The sequence below is a fragment of the Drosophila serrata genome, unplaced genomic scaffold (genome assembly GCF_035046125.1).
Source record: "Drosophila serrata isolate PLE 108 unplaced genomic scaffold, ASM3504612v1 contig_272, whole genome shotgun sequence".
NCBI lineage: Eukaryota > Metazoa > Arthropoda > Insecta > Diptera > Drosophilidae > Drosophila > Drosophila serrata.
The window spans coordinates 1,316,529-1,335,477 of NW_028257170.1; the positions used below are offsets into that span (position 1 = coordinate 1,316,529).

Genomic DNA, 18,949 nt, shown 5'->3' on the forward strand with positions numbered 1-18,949 from the left:
TTTGCTATTGGAGCTTGCGACATAATAACCAGAGAGCAGCAAACAATTGCGAATCAAATGCCAGATAAAGTGAAAGCAGCAGCAGCAGCAGCAGCAGCAACATCAGCAACAGCAGCAATAGCAGCAACATCAGCAACAGCAGCAGCAGCAACGGCAACATGAGCAACACAGTGGCAACAACTACAAACAAAACATGTTGCAAGTAATCCACTGAAACGGGCGTGGGCGCCGCAATTGTTGTTGCTGATGTTGCAGATGCTGTGGCTCCCAAATGCCAGAGATCATCAGCAACTGCAACTAGAGATGGTTCGGTTAAAAAAAATCGTGAAAGTGCAATGCAACTTCCCTTCATGATGTTATGTGATCAGCCAACACATAATCCTCTCCAATAGACATAAAAACAATACACACTTTTTATAATAGCTTATTGTGGAATATGTGCTTCCAATTAATAAGATTGTGTTGGGGGTTTAATGTATAAGAGAGTGAAAGTTGCTCATTATTGTAAAGTCATCAGGGCAAGAGCTAAAGGCTTATTTTTTAATGAAACTTTTAAAGAGTATTTGGATTAATGTAGATTTTTAGATATGTTGTAAGTGTAAAGTATTTAAAAATAGGTTTTTGATATATTTTCCAGGTTATTATAGAAGCAAAATCAAACAAAAGCACATTCAACTTTAAATTAAAAGATATATGCATATTTCTTTTACAAAAATGTGGCAAAAATACTAATTACTCAAATGTAAAAAGATGAAATCTTGTATCTTCTATCCCAGTTACTTTTAAAATTCCTTAAAAATCTAGCTAAAGATAAACTAAACTAAACCTCCATTCAAATCCAGCTTCAAAAACACCTCCATCTCAGTGGAAATCTCTGGCAGATGAAGATCTTCTCACGTGACCATCGCTTGCAAAAGCCAAGTCATAATGCAATTTTCCTGTCATTTTCTTGTTTTTTGTTCGTTTTTTTCTTTTGCCGGCTGGCGCCGCTTGGCACCAAACCAAATAATCAACGAAATAGCCAACTGACTGAGCAACCTTTCGGTCTGGCAAAAGCATCCCAGGCATCCAATATCCAAGTTCCAACTTCCAGCTAAAAAGCCATCAGCAAACCAAGAGAGGCTGAGAGTTCCATTGTGGTTTTTAGCCATTTGGCTGTTGACTGTTTGCCATTTAAGGCAAGTTGCTCGCTTGAGTCTTTCGTTTTTTGTTGTATCTTTTTGGAGTTTGTTTTTTTTTTGTTTTTGGGACAAAGCAAATGCTTTTTGGCCTGACGATTATGTAATATGCCGAAGCAGATATATACACAGAGACACAGGCCGAGAGTGTGTGGCAAAGTAAATATAATTTATCTGCTGTTGTGCAAAATTGCTTTTTGCCGGAGAAGAAGAAAAACTTATTATTATGCTGGCTAGGCAAATGGGCACTTTTTTATTTATGGATGATTTCCCTAAAGAAATTGCCTGCGTTGCCTCTAGAATTTCAATTGCAATGACTGACGTACGTCAGTCAGTCAGTCCGGGCTATAAATAAAAGTTTTTTGCAAATGTAAATGCCTACGTCTGTCAGTCATTTTAATTGCACAAAGCGTTCAATTTGTAATCATTTAATTGTCATCTTAATGCGACTCGAGTCGCGGCCAGTTGATTCCCCACATGTCTGGCGAAAAGAAAAACAAATTAGAGGCAGTCACAAATGTTCTCTTTGTATTATAATAGATCTTATCTCCCGTAGCCATTGGCCTTGAAATTCAGCTACGAATACGCAAAAATAAACAATCAAATCGAGGCAACTTGTTTAACGAACTGGTTGGGTTCGGTTTTGGTTTCAGTTTCAATTTCATTTTCAGTCTCTGTTTTTTTTTACTTATTAACTGGTGTGTTTCTTTTAAAGTGAAATTTTCAGATTGTGTGTCATCTGGTTGGGAGAGCACTCATGTGACTCAGTTTTTGACTCAGTTTTAAATCTGCATAAAGACGGGTTTGGGCTGTTTTGATTTTTAGGGATCAATGCGGTTTTTCTGAGAAGTTGTGAAAGGAAATTGCTTTAAATTTGTCACTCTAGAAACTATGATTAAAGCTTTCAATAAATTTAAAGAACATATAGCCAAGATGTTCTAGAAATGAGTAACACTTAATTGAATGGTGAAAACAGCTTAAAATAGGGTAGTTTATGTATGTTATCATACCTTTTAATCACACTTTTAACTATTCTTTAAAACTAATTGTCGTAAATTGTCGTTTGTAAACACAATTTTAAATATTATTGTAAATAGATCTATGAATAATTTATTTAATAAAATACTTTAGTAGAAGAAAGATTCTTTTTGATATAGAGATTCATAGTTTAAAGAAGCTTCTTTAAAGTTTATTTTAAATATTTCAGGTAATATGGACCTTCATTTCAATTTGCTCTAATTAAAAACATCCACTTCCTGTTTTTTTTTCATCACTGAAGATTAAAGCATCTTGAAAAGCAAAATATAACATAAATAACTCAAGCTTCTGTAGAGGAAATCCATTGAGAACTTGTCCCAATTCAATGTCAACATCTTTTGTCAAGTACACGATGACCTGCAAACGAAGTCAGTCATCCATCCAAAAAAAACCGGATATATAAAACATTATCCAATCTCTCGGACTCAAAGCTCCACCCACCACCACCCCCTGCCTGGTTTCACCATTAATGAGCTTCATATACATATATTTAAAAATATATATTTGAATATATATGTATATATATTTTACGTTTGCCTATCTCTACGATTTTCCATTGTGACTGGGCGTGAAGTATGCTTAGCCACGATCCGCTCACTCAGGTACAAACTCAGGTATATAAACATATATATGGCCATTTGTTCGAGTGTGTGATTATGTAATTTCGTTGCTGTTTTGTTTAGACTTCTCGACAACAAAAAACAACAACAACAGCACGATAACTACAAGTTTATTCCGATGGCATTTTACTTTTGGTTTCAGTCCGTATGTAGGTTGGGGTCACATCTCCGCCGGGCAACTGCCATCAGTTAGGTCTCCTCATTGTTTCAAGCACGAAGAGCAGGCAAGGCAATAAAACCAGTAGAAATACAGAAAAACAGTCGGTAATTTCAAGAGTTACAGTTGAGGGCCCAAACAATTTGAAGTAATTTTTAAAATTTTCAAACAAAACACCAAGCGAAAATTGCTAGAAAGATGAACTAAGATTTGAGCTGGTTGAGAGTTTGGGAAGAATCTCGATTTAAAGTAAGAGAATGAAGCTTTTTTCCTTACACTTTGGTCAGAGAAATAAGGATAACTATATAAACCTCTTAATTATCTTATGTAAATCTAATTAATTTGTATTTTTAATTATTTTTTTAAAGGAACTTCCCCGTGCTGAGCCTCTGCTGGGTGCCGCTGGAACTGGCGACGAGTCTGAGTTGCAAAATCTGGATACAGAAAGCCGCAAGGCTGAACATAGCCAGGATGCTGATAGCAATGACAAGGACAACTCGTATTCCGATAGCGATGAGACCGATGAAATGCAGAAATATCCTGGCAAAATGCCGCTCGAGCTGGACTTGAGCGATCTGGCTGCCGCCATTCTGCGTAACAACAAGAAGTAGGTAGTCTTGAAATTAATAATTTAAATAGATAGAAATATCTTCTTTTCCCTCCCTTAGATCCCGCATGAACTGCGTGGTGGAGCGCAAGCACGCCGAGGAGATTGTCGACTCACCCTCAAAGACTGTGGCCTTGCCTTTCGGCGTTAACCTGACCACCGATCCCAAGAAGGCCCGCATCACCGGTGAGCGCATCTCCATTTTCTGCGATGGCGGTGAGGATAAGGAGAAGGAGGAGAAGGAGGCCAAGCGCCAGCGGGAGCAAGAGGAGGAGGATTCCGATGAGGATGCCGAGCCCATGCGCCCCATGTTCATTCCCTTCCAGCGTGTCAACATTCCCTTTGGCCGCATTCCCGATCAGATGCCTCTGACCCACATGCCTCAGCGCATGATGCCCCCAGCCATGCAGATGCACCAGCAGTTGCCCCAGCAACAGCAGCAGGGACCCATCATCATTCGCCAGCTGCCTCCTCCGTTCCAGCATCTGCCCATGCGTCCTCCCATGCCACCACAGGTGATGCAGGCCCCTCGTATGGAGTCCTCCGAGGAGATGCAAATGCCCAAGATCCAGACCCTTCGCATTCACATGCAGCAGCTGCCCTTCCGTGAGATCCATGTGGCCGATGATGTGCCCGTCCAGATTCCCGCCCAACAGCAGCAGCAGCGTCAGGAGATGCAGCACCGCCAGGAGATGCAACAGCGTCAGGAGATGCAGCACCGCCAGGAGATGCAACAGCGTCAGGAGCAGCGTGACATGCCCCAGATCCAGATCCAGCCCATGCCTTTCGGTATGGCCCTGCAGCGCGTTGGCATCACTCCCGAGGATCTGAGGAACATCCAGCGCATGGCCGAGGATCGCATCACCGATGAGCTGCGTCGTCTGGCCGCCGAGGAGGGTGCCGAGTCCAGTGAGGGCAGCGAGGAGGATGTCTCCTCATCTGGCGAGCAGGCCACCACCGAGTCGCAGTCCCAATCCCAGTCCCAGTCAACGGTGCCCCAGCAGCAGCAGGCTCAAACCGAGCAGCAGCAGGAGGAGCAGCAGCAGCAGCAGCAGCAGGAGTCTCAGGAGCGTCAGGAGCAGCCCGAGCAGCCACAGATGCGCATCCAGCGACTGATCCTGCAGCCACTGCCTGAGCAGCCCCGCGATACCATGACCCCGCCCATGCCCGACCAGCCCCAGCAGCTGCCCTTCGGACGCATGGTCTATGGCCGCAGCCTGGCCACACCCGTCCGCATCCCGGTGCCCATGATGCAGGCCATGCAGGAGGGTGGACCCGCTGCCCAGGAGGAGTCCCAGCGACCACACTGTGAGTACATATTTTATCGAGAGAGAATTGATAACAAAGTCCTGAGAAAACTCTTGTTTTAGTTAAGAATTTTTCAACTAACTGAATAGTTTTAAAAACAGATAAGAAACAACAATCGAAAGCTAAAACAGAAATTCGCTAAAATTATAAAAAATTCTTCCAAATAATAAGTTTTTGGATATGTAGAATATTTTAATATATTTCCTCCTAAAAAATTCAATATTGATAAAGCTTTCTCTCAGCAAATCCGACTCTTTCAATAATAACTTTTTATAGCCTGCTTTAAAATCGTATAATTAATAATTATTATAATTAAATTCATTTATTTCTCCCATTCAAAATGTTTCCATAATGGGAATTACTTGTCCAACTTGATTTATTAATGAAGCCAATACCTAATTAATGATTCTGAGCATTCAATTAGTCTTGAATCAAGATTAAACAATCATTAAAATGGTTGAGCAAGATCTAAAAATACACCAGTGCTTTCATGGTTTATTTTTTGTATTCTTTTGTTAACTATTTAATTTATTTAAACTTTTACAGTCGTCCAGCCTCGTTCCGTTTAAGTAACAAGAAGACCACGCCTGTGATTGCTGCTGTGCGAATCGAATCTCGACGAGAGGGATAAAACCGAGAAGAACTAGGAGAAGGAGTCATCATGTCACCAACAAAAAACCCGAAGAATCTATTGAATTGTAACCGAGTCGTCTCGATTTGTTTTGTTATTAAAGCAGCTTAAAAAAAATTAAGAAAGAAATGTTGAAAAAAAAACCAACGCCAAAAGTATAACAAGAATCTTTCAAAAAACTCTTTTATACCATTTTGGGTCTTCTTCTAAACCTCTTTCTCTATATAATTCATATTTGTATATTTTATATTACTCCGTGTATTACATTCCAATCAACAACAACAACAACAACAACAACAACAACACAACAATGAAAAAGAAAGCAAACTTCCTGTGAAGAAAATTATGAAAATTGTGAAAGTTTTCCAAGTGTTTTTGTCTTTCAGTTATTTCTTTTTTTTTTGAATTGTCGACAGTTTTGTTTTCATATACACACGCACAAATAAATCCGATGGAAATTTTTGTACATAAATTATTATCGTATTTTTAATTAATTAATTGTCTTGTGTAGTTGTTAGTAAATTAAGAACGAAGCTAAAGCTGAAGCTGATCTGATATAATCTTGGTATAATCAAAATCCAAAAAAAGAAAAACGACAGCAAACAGAAATTTGTACATTTTATATAAATATAAATATATATTTACTATATATACACACACAACACACACATTTTGAAGCGAATAAAATTGTGGATAATTGGAAATCAATAAAGAAGTATTTCTATAAAGCTGGTTAATATAAAAAGAAAGAAAATAGTCTGGTGAAAAATAATGAAGTCAGGTAAATGGTTTAGGATTAAACTTTTATAGATTATTAAGCATATTTGCTTGATTTTTGTTTTAATGAATGAATCCTAGACATGTTATTAACATTTAATAAAGAACAACTACAAATTTGTTTAGCTAAGATGTCATCCTGAATTAGATAAAACTAATGCAACATAACAAAAATCCTCGAAATCTATAGTTATGATATAGGGATTTAAAAAATGTTAATGTGGAAATGACTAAGGTGTGAATAAAGTTATTCAATATCTTGCATTAGGAAAATTTTTCATGAATTACAAACTGATTAGTTCAAGATGTGTTCAAAACTTAAAGCGTAAATATTGAACTAAATTGGGAATTGATTACACGCTTAAAACATTCTTAAAAGCGTTAAAATATTTTCTAAGCCCCTTAATGAATAAACCAAGTATAGCATTGTTTAAACTTTATTTTTTACGTCTCTAGACATGCTCTCTTTTCCTTTTAGATACCGCTCAAATTATACAAATACGCAAAAGTCTAACAATATTTGTTGTAAAAGTTTTACACTCTCTTGTCCATTTTTACAATGTTTGTTTGTGCTTGTCGTTAAATATTCATCTTTGTTTTTTATGTATATCATGTATATTATGTATTTAGATCAGGGTGTAAGTTATATGCTGGGGTTCTATATACAATTTTTTGCATGTGCACAAGACAGGTTAACAACCGAAGTCAGCAGCGACCGTTGCCGCAGTGATTTTCTTTTGATTTCCTTAATAATTCTTTACAATTACATCTTGTATAGTATATAGGTGTATATATATATATAACATAAGTGACTAATCGTAAGTTGCATTGACGAGTGGGTAGATATCTAGGGGTTCTTTTCGATTTTCTTTGTAGGTTTTCTTTTTCTGTTTTGGGTGGGGTGATGTACAATACGTTTTCGTAGCGCTCTTTCGTAAATAACTAAATTCGTCTAAGCCTTAAAAACAAAAACAGACACACACACACACACGCTTTGAATACAATTACAATGTTTCATAACCAAAAGAATTATGAAGGAAACATATTACGATGGGGAGTTGGAAATAAAATATGGATCTAAACATATAATCTTTGTTCCTGGTCGGACTCACTCATCACTTGTATCACTGATTGATTTCCGATTTTAGTCAAGTTCCATTATCCTTTTTTTTTCGTTTTCTCCTATCCTGTCCTCCTACATTTCATAATTTTCATGTATTTCTAGGATGTAAAGCTGTAACAACGCGAACGCAATTCAATAATATGATAGTAAATATTAGCACTTCCTATGTCTCCGTTGACTATGACTATTTTTGTTTTTGTTTTTTTTTTGGGATGATGATGCGGCATCCCGGCCTTGCCTAGCCATTCTCGCATTGATGACCCTCACAGTTACCCCAAAAGATGCAATTTCCAATGCCGCTGTAGCAGATTAGCGAGACGGCGGTCAGGAAGACCAGGCTACATATTGTGCAGGGTTTCCTCTCCAGAAAGAATCCGACCAGATACAGCACAATGAACATCACGTGCGTCTCCATGAGCGCCGGATTTGTGGGTTTCGGTATCAGCAGCACGGGCAGCAGGCATTGCAGGCAATACATTGTGGGCGTTCCTCCAGGTGCTTCAGTTCTCTGAGCGTCGTGGGTGGTGAATGGATGCGGTACTGAATGTGGTTCCTCCTGGCCAGAACGTTGACGTGGTCTTCGGCGACCTACAAGCGGATGGGCCGGGGTTTAGTCTTAATGATTCTATAATTACTATCTATCGTTGGGTCCTGGGCAAAGGCCATCAAGTGCCTCCACTCTGGCATTGGTCTCTCTTAGGGGATTTCGCGCCGTGGGATTACCTCTCCTCCAGCCGCTGGCCTCTCCGTTATCAACTTGATTTTTCGCTCGTTTGTTGTGCGTCGTTTACTATATTATCACATATTTACCCGAAATGCTACCAAAATAGAGCTGCAAAAACATTCATTGAACCGATACTATCGATATTTCAAAATAGAAGAGGCATCGATGCTAAAACTATTCACTTTGCAGCGGGAAATAAAATCAATCGATTTATTTTTAATTGTAACGATTTGTTAAATTAAATTTTAAAAATCTTTACAAATTAAAAAAGTTCAACTACTTTGATAATTTATATTAAATATTTCAAATACTTCTCATTAGAAATTTGAAATACAGTGTTGGTAAACGGTTAGAGATTATTGCTCGTTACTGGGAATAAATGAAACCACTAATACCGCCAGACCTTAAAACATATATAACTTTAACTAATTATTTATGGTTTTCTTAGCTTTATAATATAATTCCTAATAAGTCTTTATAATAAGTTTTAAGCTTTACACCCTTTTAACAGCTTTATAATGTAAGAAACATTGTTTTTTTAATAACTTTTGAAAGTCAAAAACATATTTATTACTTCACAAAATGAATTGGTATGCAAGAATTTCACTAATTTAATTTAACAAAAAATTACAATATTTAATAACCAAAATGTGATGACATGGGTCTACAACTCAACAATTTTTCGTAAATATAATCGATCTTAGAATGCATTTTCCACATTTATCTTAAAGTAGATTCCTATATATTAACAGGAAGACCGTTTTCTTTTACAATTGTTTTTGTTTTAATGATTTGCGCAGGTTATTTTGATATGAAATTTGATACATACAAGCTTGTCATATGGCAACGATTGATTAATGAGTCTAAAAAAATAAAGCTACAATCTCTTCTGGGCATTAAAGCCCCAATTATTCCTTCCAGTACAGAGTGTTGGCATACAATGAAGGAACCGTGGCCAGGGGCAACAAATAAATCCACCCAGCAAAACCGGCTACATAGAGAAAAATGGCTAGGACACGTCGCCAGAGATCCTGCTGCCACAAATCCTGAATATCCGGTAGACCCATGTGATTGCAAAATGCATGCACCAGAAATGGAGCCACCAAATGACCAGTTCGAGCAAACAAATATGCTGAATAGAACCCAAACAACGTGGTGTAGGTAAACTGGAATAAACCTATCAACAAGGCAGTGCTTAGTTCCACTCCCAAACTCAGTCGCTCGGCTATGTGGTGCAGGTGAGCCACCCCAAAGAACAGCGGAGTGATGAAGACGGCAACCATGGGTGAAAAACTCTGCAGGATAAGGGGCATCATGCAGGCTCGGAACACGAACTCTTCGCTTAAGGGAGCCATCACATGATTACGCACCCAGATAATGCTGCTGAATGATCCTCGCCAGTAGTCAATATCTAATATGGAGAGGGGATACTCAATATGATTAAATTCCATGTTTAGAAAGAAATTGAATCAAACTTTGATTGAATTACAAACCGAAATACGAGCGTATTGACTCATTCTGCATGTTTACAAAGATGGGTCCCAGGAAGAGGAGAGCTGTGAGGGCGTAGGGTATCACCACGGCCTGCCACAATCCCTCCAAGCGGAATCCTAGCAATTTCGGGAACGGCTCCCGTTTCAGCAGTTCCGGCGATGAAAAGAAGTAAACAAAGAAGGGAGCCATCAGCATCACTATGGATACGCTAATGAATCTTCTCTTAACCGTCGTGGGATGATCCCGGTTATGTTTGGTGTTCCAGATATAGAGACTTCCCACATAAAGCAGCGCCAGCACAAAGCAGCAGCTCACCGAGGTGATCACAGGTATCTGTGGCAGGACATCTTGGCCTGTCGCCTGTGGTGTCACAATCTTTCCGGCTTCCATTTCACTCATGTTGGACATTTAAACGCGGGTATTCGTCATTCTTTGGATTAACCGAAAAAAAAGTACACAAAAACAGCTGTTTTGCAGCAGTAGGACCGTTCACTTAACACAGAGTTATCGGATTTGCAGTCACACTAATTAATGATAAGCGGAAAAATACTAAATAAGCAACACTAACACAAGCAGCGTGCGGCGGCGGCGGTGAATTTTGGTTGCGTTTTTTAAAACAATTATTGCTGATAAAGTGGACCGGTTCATAAAAATAAATTCATAAAAATTATTCAAGAGGAATAAGCACCCGCCGAAGGACAGCCAAGATGTCGTTTTTACTAAAGGCAGCCGTCACAGCCCGCAATATCGTTTATAAGGTTTCTTTGCAAACATCTGCTTAACTCTTCGCCCAAAGAGAAGTTTGACCTTTGTCTCCGCTTTGTTTATCTTTCCGGCAATAGGTGCCAGTGCGCCACCTGAATCTCCTCGAGTTCCAGAGCAAGGATCTCCTCCAGAAATATGGAGTGGCCATTCAGCAGTTCAAGGTCTTGGATAACTCCAAAGCAGATGCCGAGGTGGTCAAGACATTTGGTAAGGTGGAGGAGACAAAATTTGGGGGTTTATGTAATCTTCCCCAGCTAATTGATGTTAAATGTGTGTTTTTTTTTAGAGTACCCGGAATATGTGGTGAAGGCGCAGATATTGGCCGGTGGGCGAGGCAAGGGTACTTTCGACAATGGATTCAAAGGCGGTGTGCATATCACTTCAAAGTAAGATATAATTGTAGTGTGTTCTGAGTTTCAATTTCGTAAATTTCTGTTCATTTTTAGTTTCTTAATATAAGATGACTTTAATTAACTATATTTAACATTTAATTATAAGGTGAATTTAAAATTATGACTGATTTTAAATGACATCTAAGACGATTTAAATTATTGGATATATAAACTATTTCATTAATGGTAAATCATCTTTTTTACCGAAAAATACTGCTTTAAAACACCAAAACATATAAATTTAATGTTCTGTTACGGTGAACCCTTTTAAAAATGTAATGACAATAGTTAGTTTTTCGATTCGATGAGCTGTATCTCCCTATCAACACAAATACCTTATTTATTTTTGATAAATTCAAAAACAATGCATTATCGTTACGATACAGATAGGCTTATCATAATAATATTATTATTTAACAGCAACTTAAACCTAAACTTTGCCAATACTTTGATGCTTAATATGATAACAGCTTGAGAAACCCAGAACAGACCCCATAACGAACACTCAGTTGATAAGACTGGTTTATATTATAATAATAATTGATTGTACTTTCGGCAGCAAGAGCGAGGTGCTTTCGCTCAGCCAGAAGATGATAGGAAACCGACTGATAACCAAACAAACGCCCAAGTCTGGAATTATGGTCAATAAGGTCATGGTGGCCCGCAGTGTCAACATTACCCGGGAGACATATCTCTGCATCTTGCTGGATCGTGAGCACAATGGCCCCGTGTTGATTGCCTCGCCGGCGGGCGGTGTGGATATTGAAGCTGTCGCCGAGGAGACCCCAGAGAAAATTAAGACTGTTCCCTTGGACATTGACAAACCCATACCGGAGGCAACACTGGTAGAGGTGGCCAAGTTCCTGGAGTTTAAGGGAGATGCTGTGAAGCGGTGTGCCGCAGAAATTCAAAAACTCTACACTCTCTTCAAGGCTGTCGATGCCGTACAGATTGAGATTAATCCCCTGGCAGAGACGGATAAGGGAGAGGTGATCTCTGTTGATGCCAAGCTTAACTTTGATGACAACGCTGAGTTCCGTCAGAAGGATATCTTCTCCATGGATATCACCGAAGAGGAGTCTGATCCCCGTGAAGTAGAGGCGGCCAAATACAATCTAAACTACGTTGCGATGGATGGTAACATTGGATGTCTGGTTAATGGCGCTGGACTGGCCATGGCCACCATGGACATCATCAAGCTGAATGGCGGTGAACCGGCCAATTTCTTGGATGTCGGCGGTGGCGTTAAAGAGGATCAGGTGGCCAAGGCATTTGAAATCCTAACCGCCGATCCGAAAGTGAAGGGAATCCTGGTCAATGTTTTCGGTGGCATTGTCAATTGTGCCACCATTGCCAATGGTATTGTGGCAGCTTCCAAGAAGCTGCAACTCAATGTACCATTGGTTGTCCGATTGGAGGGCACCAATGTGAACCAGGCCCGTGAAATCCTTAAGAATTCCGGTTTGCCCATCCAGACGGCCAGTGATTTGGATGATGCTGCCCACAAGGCAGTGGCTGCTCTTAAATAGAGTGGAGTTTTAATAATTTAAGGAAGGATTTTCTATTATTTAGGAGAAAATGTCTTCCATAAAAATATCACGACACACATTAGCATTTAAAACGGACAGGCCTTTTATATATAAGTTTTTATCGACAATATATCCGGAATATGTTATTTTTAACATAAGAGTTAAATATTTATTATTGGGAAGCAGTTAAATTCAATTGGGGGAAAAGAGCGAAAATTAATTGGAAATGTATAAAATATTATTTAAATATTTTAATAGTATTTTGACATGATTTTTACATACCAACAAGGGCAATATTTAAAAAAATACTGTTATATTCGTTGGGAACTTCTACTTATTAGTAAATAAAAATATAGCTTATTGGCTTATTGAGCCAATTGGGGAAACATTAATGGTGGATTATTATAAGAAAAATTTATCAAGTAAAGCTCATTGGGGGTATTTTTTAAACTAGATTATAATTAAGATCACGATATAAGTATTTATTTTTATAAAACCTATCGACTTATAGATATATATCGATATATCCGTCACATCGCTAGTCCACACCCAAAGCCAGCAAACCAAACAAACATATTGCTCGAGGAAAACGGCGAATTTCTTCGAATTTCGAACTCAAAGCATGCAAAAATCGTCTCATTTTGCACGCGAGGATTCCCAGGAGCATCTGCCCAGCAGCCATACCCACAACCCGGTGAACATGAAGCGGCGCACCCTCTCCGGTAGCTGTGGCGTTGGCGTCTTCGTCTTTGCATTCGCCTTCATTGTGATTGCCTTTGCAACGCCCAGTTGGTTGGTGAGCGATTATCGCATCACGGGAGCAAAGCTGGACCGTTTGGGGCTTTGGGTGAACTGCTTCCGGTCGCTGCCGGATGTGAACGATGACAGCCTGCGTCGGTTCTTTGTGGGCTGCCGCTGGGTCTACGATCCCTTCACCACAGGCTACGATGAGATCAGGGGCTTCCTGCTGCCCGCCTTCATGATAACAACACAGTTCTTCTTCACGCTGGCCTTCATCGGGATGCTGGTGAGTGCCATTGGAGTGCTGATCTTCTTCCTGTGCGCTGGCCCGGATCAGAAGCACTTCATCACGCTCATTAGATCATTGGGATATGTGCTCCTTGGCTCTGGCGTGAGTGCAGCCATTGCCGTGATTGTGTTTGCCTGTTTTGGTAATCGGAATGGTTGGATGCCGGAGCACGCGAACAACTGGTTCGGTTGGTCCTTCGTCCTGGCCTGCGTGGGCACGGTATTCACCTTTGTGGCTGCCGCCCTGTTCCTCAGCGAAGCCCATGTCCAGCAACGGAAGCGGGTGCAGTTCAAGGAGTCGCAGACGCGATTTGAGCTAGTGCGCGGATAGTTGCAGGTAAGTACTTGGCCATATCCAAGTCATGGACACCGGTCTGACCTTCCTCTTTGTTTTTCTTTTTCAGACACAGCAACTAGCACACATTTGAACTAAGGAAAAAAACAAGAATCTACGAAGACACATTTCAGAAACAAAAACATTCCGTCCCCACGAAGAATTCTCACATTCTAACAATTACAGTCGAACTTCAAGAAGTAGGAACTGTATGCTAGCCAAAACTTGACAAGTAGCTTTTATAATTTGTGTTTCTCTTTAAAATATTTGTAGTTCAGTGTTTTATGTTATTTTTGACAGATAATCTGTATCTTATATGTACTTGATTGACCATTTTGTATTTTAATTGATTAACTTCCGTTCGAAAGATTAATAGTTAACAAACAAAAAGGTTTCTAAAACTTTAAATAACTCGAGTTAGAATACATGTATTGTTTTTGTCTCAAATCCAGTTAAACTTATTAAAAAGTTTTAACAAATCATATCATATACTATAAGCAAGTTATAAAACTTTCCTGTTAACTTTGACAACAATTCAATTGATATTGGCTTTGCATTAGGTTTTCGTTTCTAAATATCTTAAGCTAGGCTAACATTTTATATACAAAAACATATCAAATATTTATTCCAACTAGTTTAAAGGTTCTGCTTATAGAAGTTCGACTGTAAGTTATAGGTTTTTAGTTGAAAAAGTTTATGCAGTCGACAGACGACACACCAACATCCCAGGCTTTCAGTATAATGGTACTTATGAATCATCCATCCAATCGACCAGAACAATTCCAGACGAAGACTGAATGTTTTTCCGATTATGAAAAGCACATCGATGCACAGCAATCAACCATCAAGGGAAAGACGCTCAACCAGATGACGCATATGTAGAGTATAATGCAATAATATTTGCATAACAATTTTCGCTCAATTAACGTCCAGAGACAACCAGACACACATTGCCATTCCCCTCCAGCAATTGTACCTACCATATATTTTTGTTGTATTTGCAAAGTCGCAGGCTAGTCGGAAACTAGCAACGAAATATTACACTCGTGCCTTAATTAGAGAGAGATATATATAACTATTTTGATATAGTTTATAGTGCCTAAATACAAATTATAATTATTGTTAGAGATACCTGACCTGACCTGACCTGACCACCTGCGACAATACCCAAAAGCCCCATTGGATTGCATAAACTTCTGCTAAGCATAGTGCCTTAGTTAAGTGACCCAGAGAGAAAGCTAAGCGAAACACATTCGTCCATTAACTTTAAGCAATAATCATTCCCTTTTGTACTCGAATATAAAACGCACACGTAGTACGTACCTTCTTTTGAAGGTAATATAGAATCTGTATTAGTATTTATCCGTCCTTTTGCACAATGCTATACAAAACTTTTATTTGTAGCATATTCTAAACCAAGAATTTAGCAATGTATTAAAAGCAAAAAGAAACTCTTTTTACCCCTCCCATATACAATTTTAATATTTGTAACATCTTTTATGTACAAACGACTTTTAGCTAAAGCGAAGAAAAATAAAGTTTTTATTGTGTACAACATCTGAATGCATCTTTTGAGCGAGTTCAAGGCAGAGCTTTGGGGGTCCAAACAATGCATCTGCCACTTCGAAAGTCACTTTGGTGCATTCGACTTAGTTTTCCCATGGCGTTTGCATTTTTGGGAAATCCGAACAAACTTTTTTGTTGCTTTTGTAGCTGCTGAGGCAATGCGTCGTCGGATATACATCGACCGACTGGAGCAACAATTGATATATCTCCCAACAGATTGTGGGCTGCGCCATGTGTCACGTTGCGATGTTGAAGTCATCTTTTTGTTTTGTTTTGGATTATTCAAAATTGATGGTTAAATAATGGTATTAGGACATTGGTAATAAATAGGGGAGGAATTAGGTATTGTAAGCTTATTGCATTATGAAAATCAAACCTAATATGCGTAGAAGGTGATTAACCTTAAGTCAAAGTTAAATTAAACCTTCTACAAAATATTTGTTCATTTGCTATAGTTTGGAAATATTTTTATATTGTGAATTTACTGTTTAATTTAATGTCTTCAATCAATTTAATATAAATTCATGCATCTTTTAATATTGTTATTTGAATTTAAGATAGCTATACCAATTTTAAACCCGATTCAAGAGATGTTTAACTTAGAGGCAAAAAAGAAAAGGTATTTCAGGATGTACGAAGATATATACAGCCCTGTCAATAATTTGAATTCAGGAAATGTCTACAGTCCTCTTAAATATATAATTTTCCGATGGTCATCACTAGGCGACCTCATTTAGATACATATCCCAGCTGTTCGTTTGGGAAATTGGATCTTAAAATTCATAAGAGGTACAACTATCAAATTTTAAGACACCGTTCCTATAAATTTGTTCAACCAAGAATAAATCACATAAAAGATCTTTAATTTTGAAGTAAGTAAAACTATATATTAAATAGTTTAATGTTCCCAAAATCTAAATAATATAGTAGTTCTAAGTGCTACGCATCTCTTTCTTTATATTACCTTTGACAGCAATAAGAGATGTTGCACAACATGTACCTGCAACAATTGCCAATAAACATTTTACCGGGCATCCTATAACGTACAGGGTATCTAAACATATCTTTCCTACTCTTTCCGACTTATATTCCAAAGTAGGTTTCTATTAAGAACATAATCTGTCATTTGCATATATTAATTTTAAATTAAACAGTTTAATTTAATGATATATTATGAATGGCCTACGTTTAAGAAATGACCTGTGAATAATTGAATTGACCGATCTTTTGACAAGGGTAACTTTTAAAAGTAGTTTTGTGTTACGAAATATTTGATTAATTGTGCATTTAAAACGCCATGGAATTCAATATTTAAACTGCGAAGGCTGTACTTTGGCCGCCTTTCGAATCTTCCACAAAACTATTAGATCATTTTGTCAACAATATCTGGCTCACTCACCACTCACCCGGGCACTTAAAATGTCTTTTAAATGGTAACCATAACATAAAATGAAATATATTAATTTATCTGGCTTATAAAGGCATAATTAGTGGAACTGGTGGACAGAAATCTCGAACAGAAAATTCCCCCACCCACGTTCTTTTTTGTTTTTGTTGACCCGACATGGCAATGACATTCAGGGAAGAAAACGGAAAGATAAATGGATCTCTTATGCGGATTTTTGAGGACTTGCTGAAGCGTGAAATGTGCCAAAAAGCTAGTGCGGATTGATGGATGGATTAATGGGGAGATTCGCTATAGATCTGATTAGCACACGAAAACCAAATCGAAGTCGAGACAAACCGGACGCCCCATGACTGACTCCATCGGGCGGCCTTGACGAGAACTGCACAGAAATATGTGCTAAACGCAAATTTATTTACGGACTTTATTATGGCCATTGGCCACCATCATATATTGAGAGTGAGGAGCAATCAAATATCCACATTCACAAATCACATCCATATTCACTTTTTGGTGTGACCTCATCTGCCGTTAGCCGGACGAGTAAATCGGCTTACATCAATTATTACACGGAACGGATTAAGAACTTGAAAATACGAGTAATTCGGGATTAAACCAACCAACTATAAGTGCGTGTGTGAGAAAATTGTCAGGGTTCTTACGCATTTTATTTTATTTGTGATTGACGGACGGACAGCTTTGAAATCCCCTTTTGGAGCAGTTTGCTGATTACATATGATTTAGAAGACAGCGTAATTATAAAATGTTCATGGGAAATTAGCATGAACAGAAATCATAATTTGCATATAATATTCATGGCAAATAAATTATAAACTAATATAAAGATAAATACATTTTATTATGAAAAAGACACACAAACACAGTGGGTAGAATACATTTTTGCTTAATTTGTTTAAAGAGGTTTCAAGATTTTTTTCATTTGCATAAAATAACTTCTGCCGCCATAGCATACCATACCATACAGTAGAACAAGAATTTAAAGTTAATTCCTAGACCGAGACACGATGTGCTTCATTAACAAAAGGCAATAATATACCTGTTCTTAGGCGATGGCCAGAGATTAATTGCCATCGCTTTGGTCACAATGAAGCATTTTGCATAATATTTTCAATCAAATCGAGCGTCAATGAACGCTTCTTCTACACATTGAAATTAAAAGTTGTCGGCGGTGAAAAACTTCAAATCGAAACCGAGAGTTTGGTTTGGGCCAGCGATTACGCAAAGGTCTCAAAAATAAACTGTTTATAATCAATAAGCAATGGACGAGAGCCATTAGATTGATTACTATTTGCCACACGCAAACTTTCCTCAAATCCACTTCTTTTTTTTGAAGTTTTGTCTATCTATAAATATTGATTGACTCCGTGAAGGTCGAACTTAGTCCCGGCTCATTAAATCTTAATGGTCATTGTGGGTTTTTTATTTTATTATTTTTGAAATAGAACAACTTGTATGGCATTTTACATAAATCGGGCGACTTCTGCTGGATTAACTTGTCCAAGTTAATGGGATTCATCAGTTTTAAGAGCTTTCCTTTCCTAAATGTTTATAGAGTCCGATCTGTTTGCTGGTTTGCTGATTTCTTGGTTTGTCGTTATTCTGCTGACGTTGGTAATTAATGGGGAATTTATTTGAATTCTTGTTTTTTTGGTTAAAATTCAGTGTGTATCTTAAACGAGATTAGCATGCTTATAAAAGTTTCATAACATCCCAAGGAGTGTATGTAGAGTGTGCAAAAAAAGAACAAGAAGCAAGTTTGCATCATGAATATGCAATCGAAAAGTGGAAACATTTCTTTATAGAGTTGAATGAAATTCATTGTCTGGTTGAGGTAAAACGAAAGCGGAAAGATAAAATGAAACCACTTGAATATATATAGTATATATCTTAACTTATAAATATATAGAAAAAACCCCAAAAAATCTGGGTGTGTTTAGAACAAATAAGGCTTGTCTGGGAACAAGTATTTAAATGAATTTTTAAACATTTTCGATGAAAGTTCTTTCAGTTCGAAACCGAAAGTCTTTCTCTAGAGATTCCAAATTTGGTTTTTGTTTCTTTTCTTTCTGTTGAAAGTAAAAGCACCTATTAAGCAGTTTAAAATCTATCAATATTTTTTCATATTTCCCTCTCATATTTCATGCTCGACTTGTCAGATTTTCAATTCAATTCCCAAAAAATAAATCATCTGTGGCGCATAGAGACCACCCGCAGTTTAAACCATTCAAAGTCTCACCTTATAACTGACACC

At 38.1% G+C, this 18,949-nt stretch overlaps 5 protein-coding genes across 9 annotated transcripts in view; 3 read left to right on the forward strand and 2 right to left on the reverse strand.

Annotated features, from left to right (window-relative positions):
• Msr-110 (DUF3736 domain-containing protein Msr-110) overlaps window positions 1-6,251 on the forward strand; it is a 67,120-nt gene extending 60,869 nt beyond the window's left edge. For all 4 annotated transcript variants that reach the window (XM_086833917.1, XM_086833918.1, XM_020942466.2 and 1 more), the window contains 3 exons: window positions 3,362-3,600; window positions 3,662-4,908; window positions 5,455-6,251. In XM_086833917.1, coding sequence (XP_086690043.1) covers window positions 3,362-3,600; window positions 3,662-4,908; window positions 5,455-5,477 — 1,509 coding nt within the window. In that variant the 3' untranslated portion in view covers window positions 5,478-6,251. The remainder of the gene's footprint in view (window positions 1-3,361; window positions 3,601-3,661; window positions 4,909-5,454) is intronic.
• A 486-nt stretch (window positions 6,252-6,737) lies between these two features.
• On the reverse strand, window positions 6,738-8,337 carry bc10 (BLCAP apoptosis inducing factor bc10). 2 transcript variants are annotated; one of them, XM_020942429.2, is made up of 2 exons: window positions 8,163-8,337; window positions 6,738-8,027 (listed from the first exon to the last, which is right to left on the reverse strand). In XM_020942429.2, exon 2 carries the CDS (start codon window positions 7,915-7,917, stop codon window positions 7,678-7,680), a length of 240 nt encoding a protein of 79 aa, XP_020798088.1. In that variant the 5' UTR covers window positions 7,918-8,027; window positions 8,163-8,337; the 3' UTR covers window positions 6,738-7,677. The 2 variants fall into 2 exon arrangements, with proteins under 2 accessions (XP_020798088.1, XP_020798087.2); XM_020942428.2 differs by having other exon boundaries at window positions 8,250-8,324.
• Window positions 8,338-8,923: 586 nt separating this feature from the next.
• On the reverse strand, window positions 8,924-10,166 carry Sras (Ras converting CAAX endopeptidase Sras). The gene is made up of 2 exons (XM_020942433.2): window positions 9,657-10,166; window positions 8,924-9,574 (listed from the first exon to the last, which is right to left on the reverse strand). The coding sequence occupies exons 1-2, from the start codon at window positions 10,063-10,065 to the stop codon at window positions 9,072-9,074; spliced, it is 912 nt and encodes a 303-aa protein (XP_020798092.2). The 5' UTR covers window positions 10,066-10,166; the 3' UTR covers window positions 8,924-9,071.
• On the forward strand, window positions 10,156-12,501 carry ScsbetaG (Succinyl-coenzyme A synthetase beta subunit, GDP-forming). Its single transcript, XM_020942432.2, has 4 exons — window positions 10,156-10,415; window positions 10,500-10,629; window positions 10,709-10,808; window positions 11,374-12,501. Exons 1-4 carry the CDS (start codon window positions 10,365-10,367, stop codon window positions 12,341-12,343), a joined length of 1,251 nt encoding a protein of 416 aa, XP_020798091.2. The 5' UTR covers window positions 10,156-10,364; the 3' UTR covers window positions 12,344-12,501.
• A 359-nt stretch (window positions 12,502-12,860) lies between these two features.
• Window positions 12,861-15,263, forward strand: sinu (claudin family member sinuous). The gene is made up of 2 exons (XM_020942434.2): window positions 12,861-13,709; window positions 13,777-15,263. Exon 1 carries the CDS (start codon window positions 12,966-12,968, stop codon window positions 13,701-13,703), a length of 738 nt encoding a protein of 245 aa, XP_020798093.1. The 5' UTR covers window positions 12,861-12,965; the 3' UTR covers window positions 13,704-13,709; window positions 13,777-15,263.
• Window positions 15,264-18,949: the final 3,686 nt, after the last annotated feature.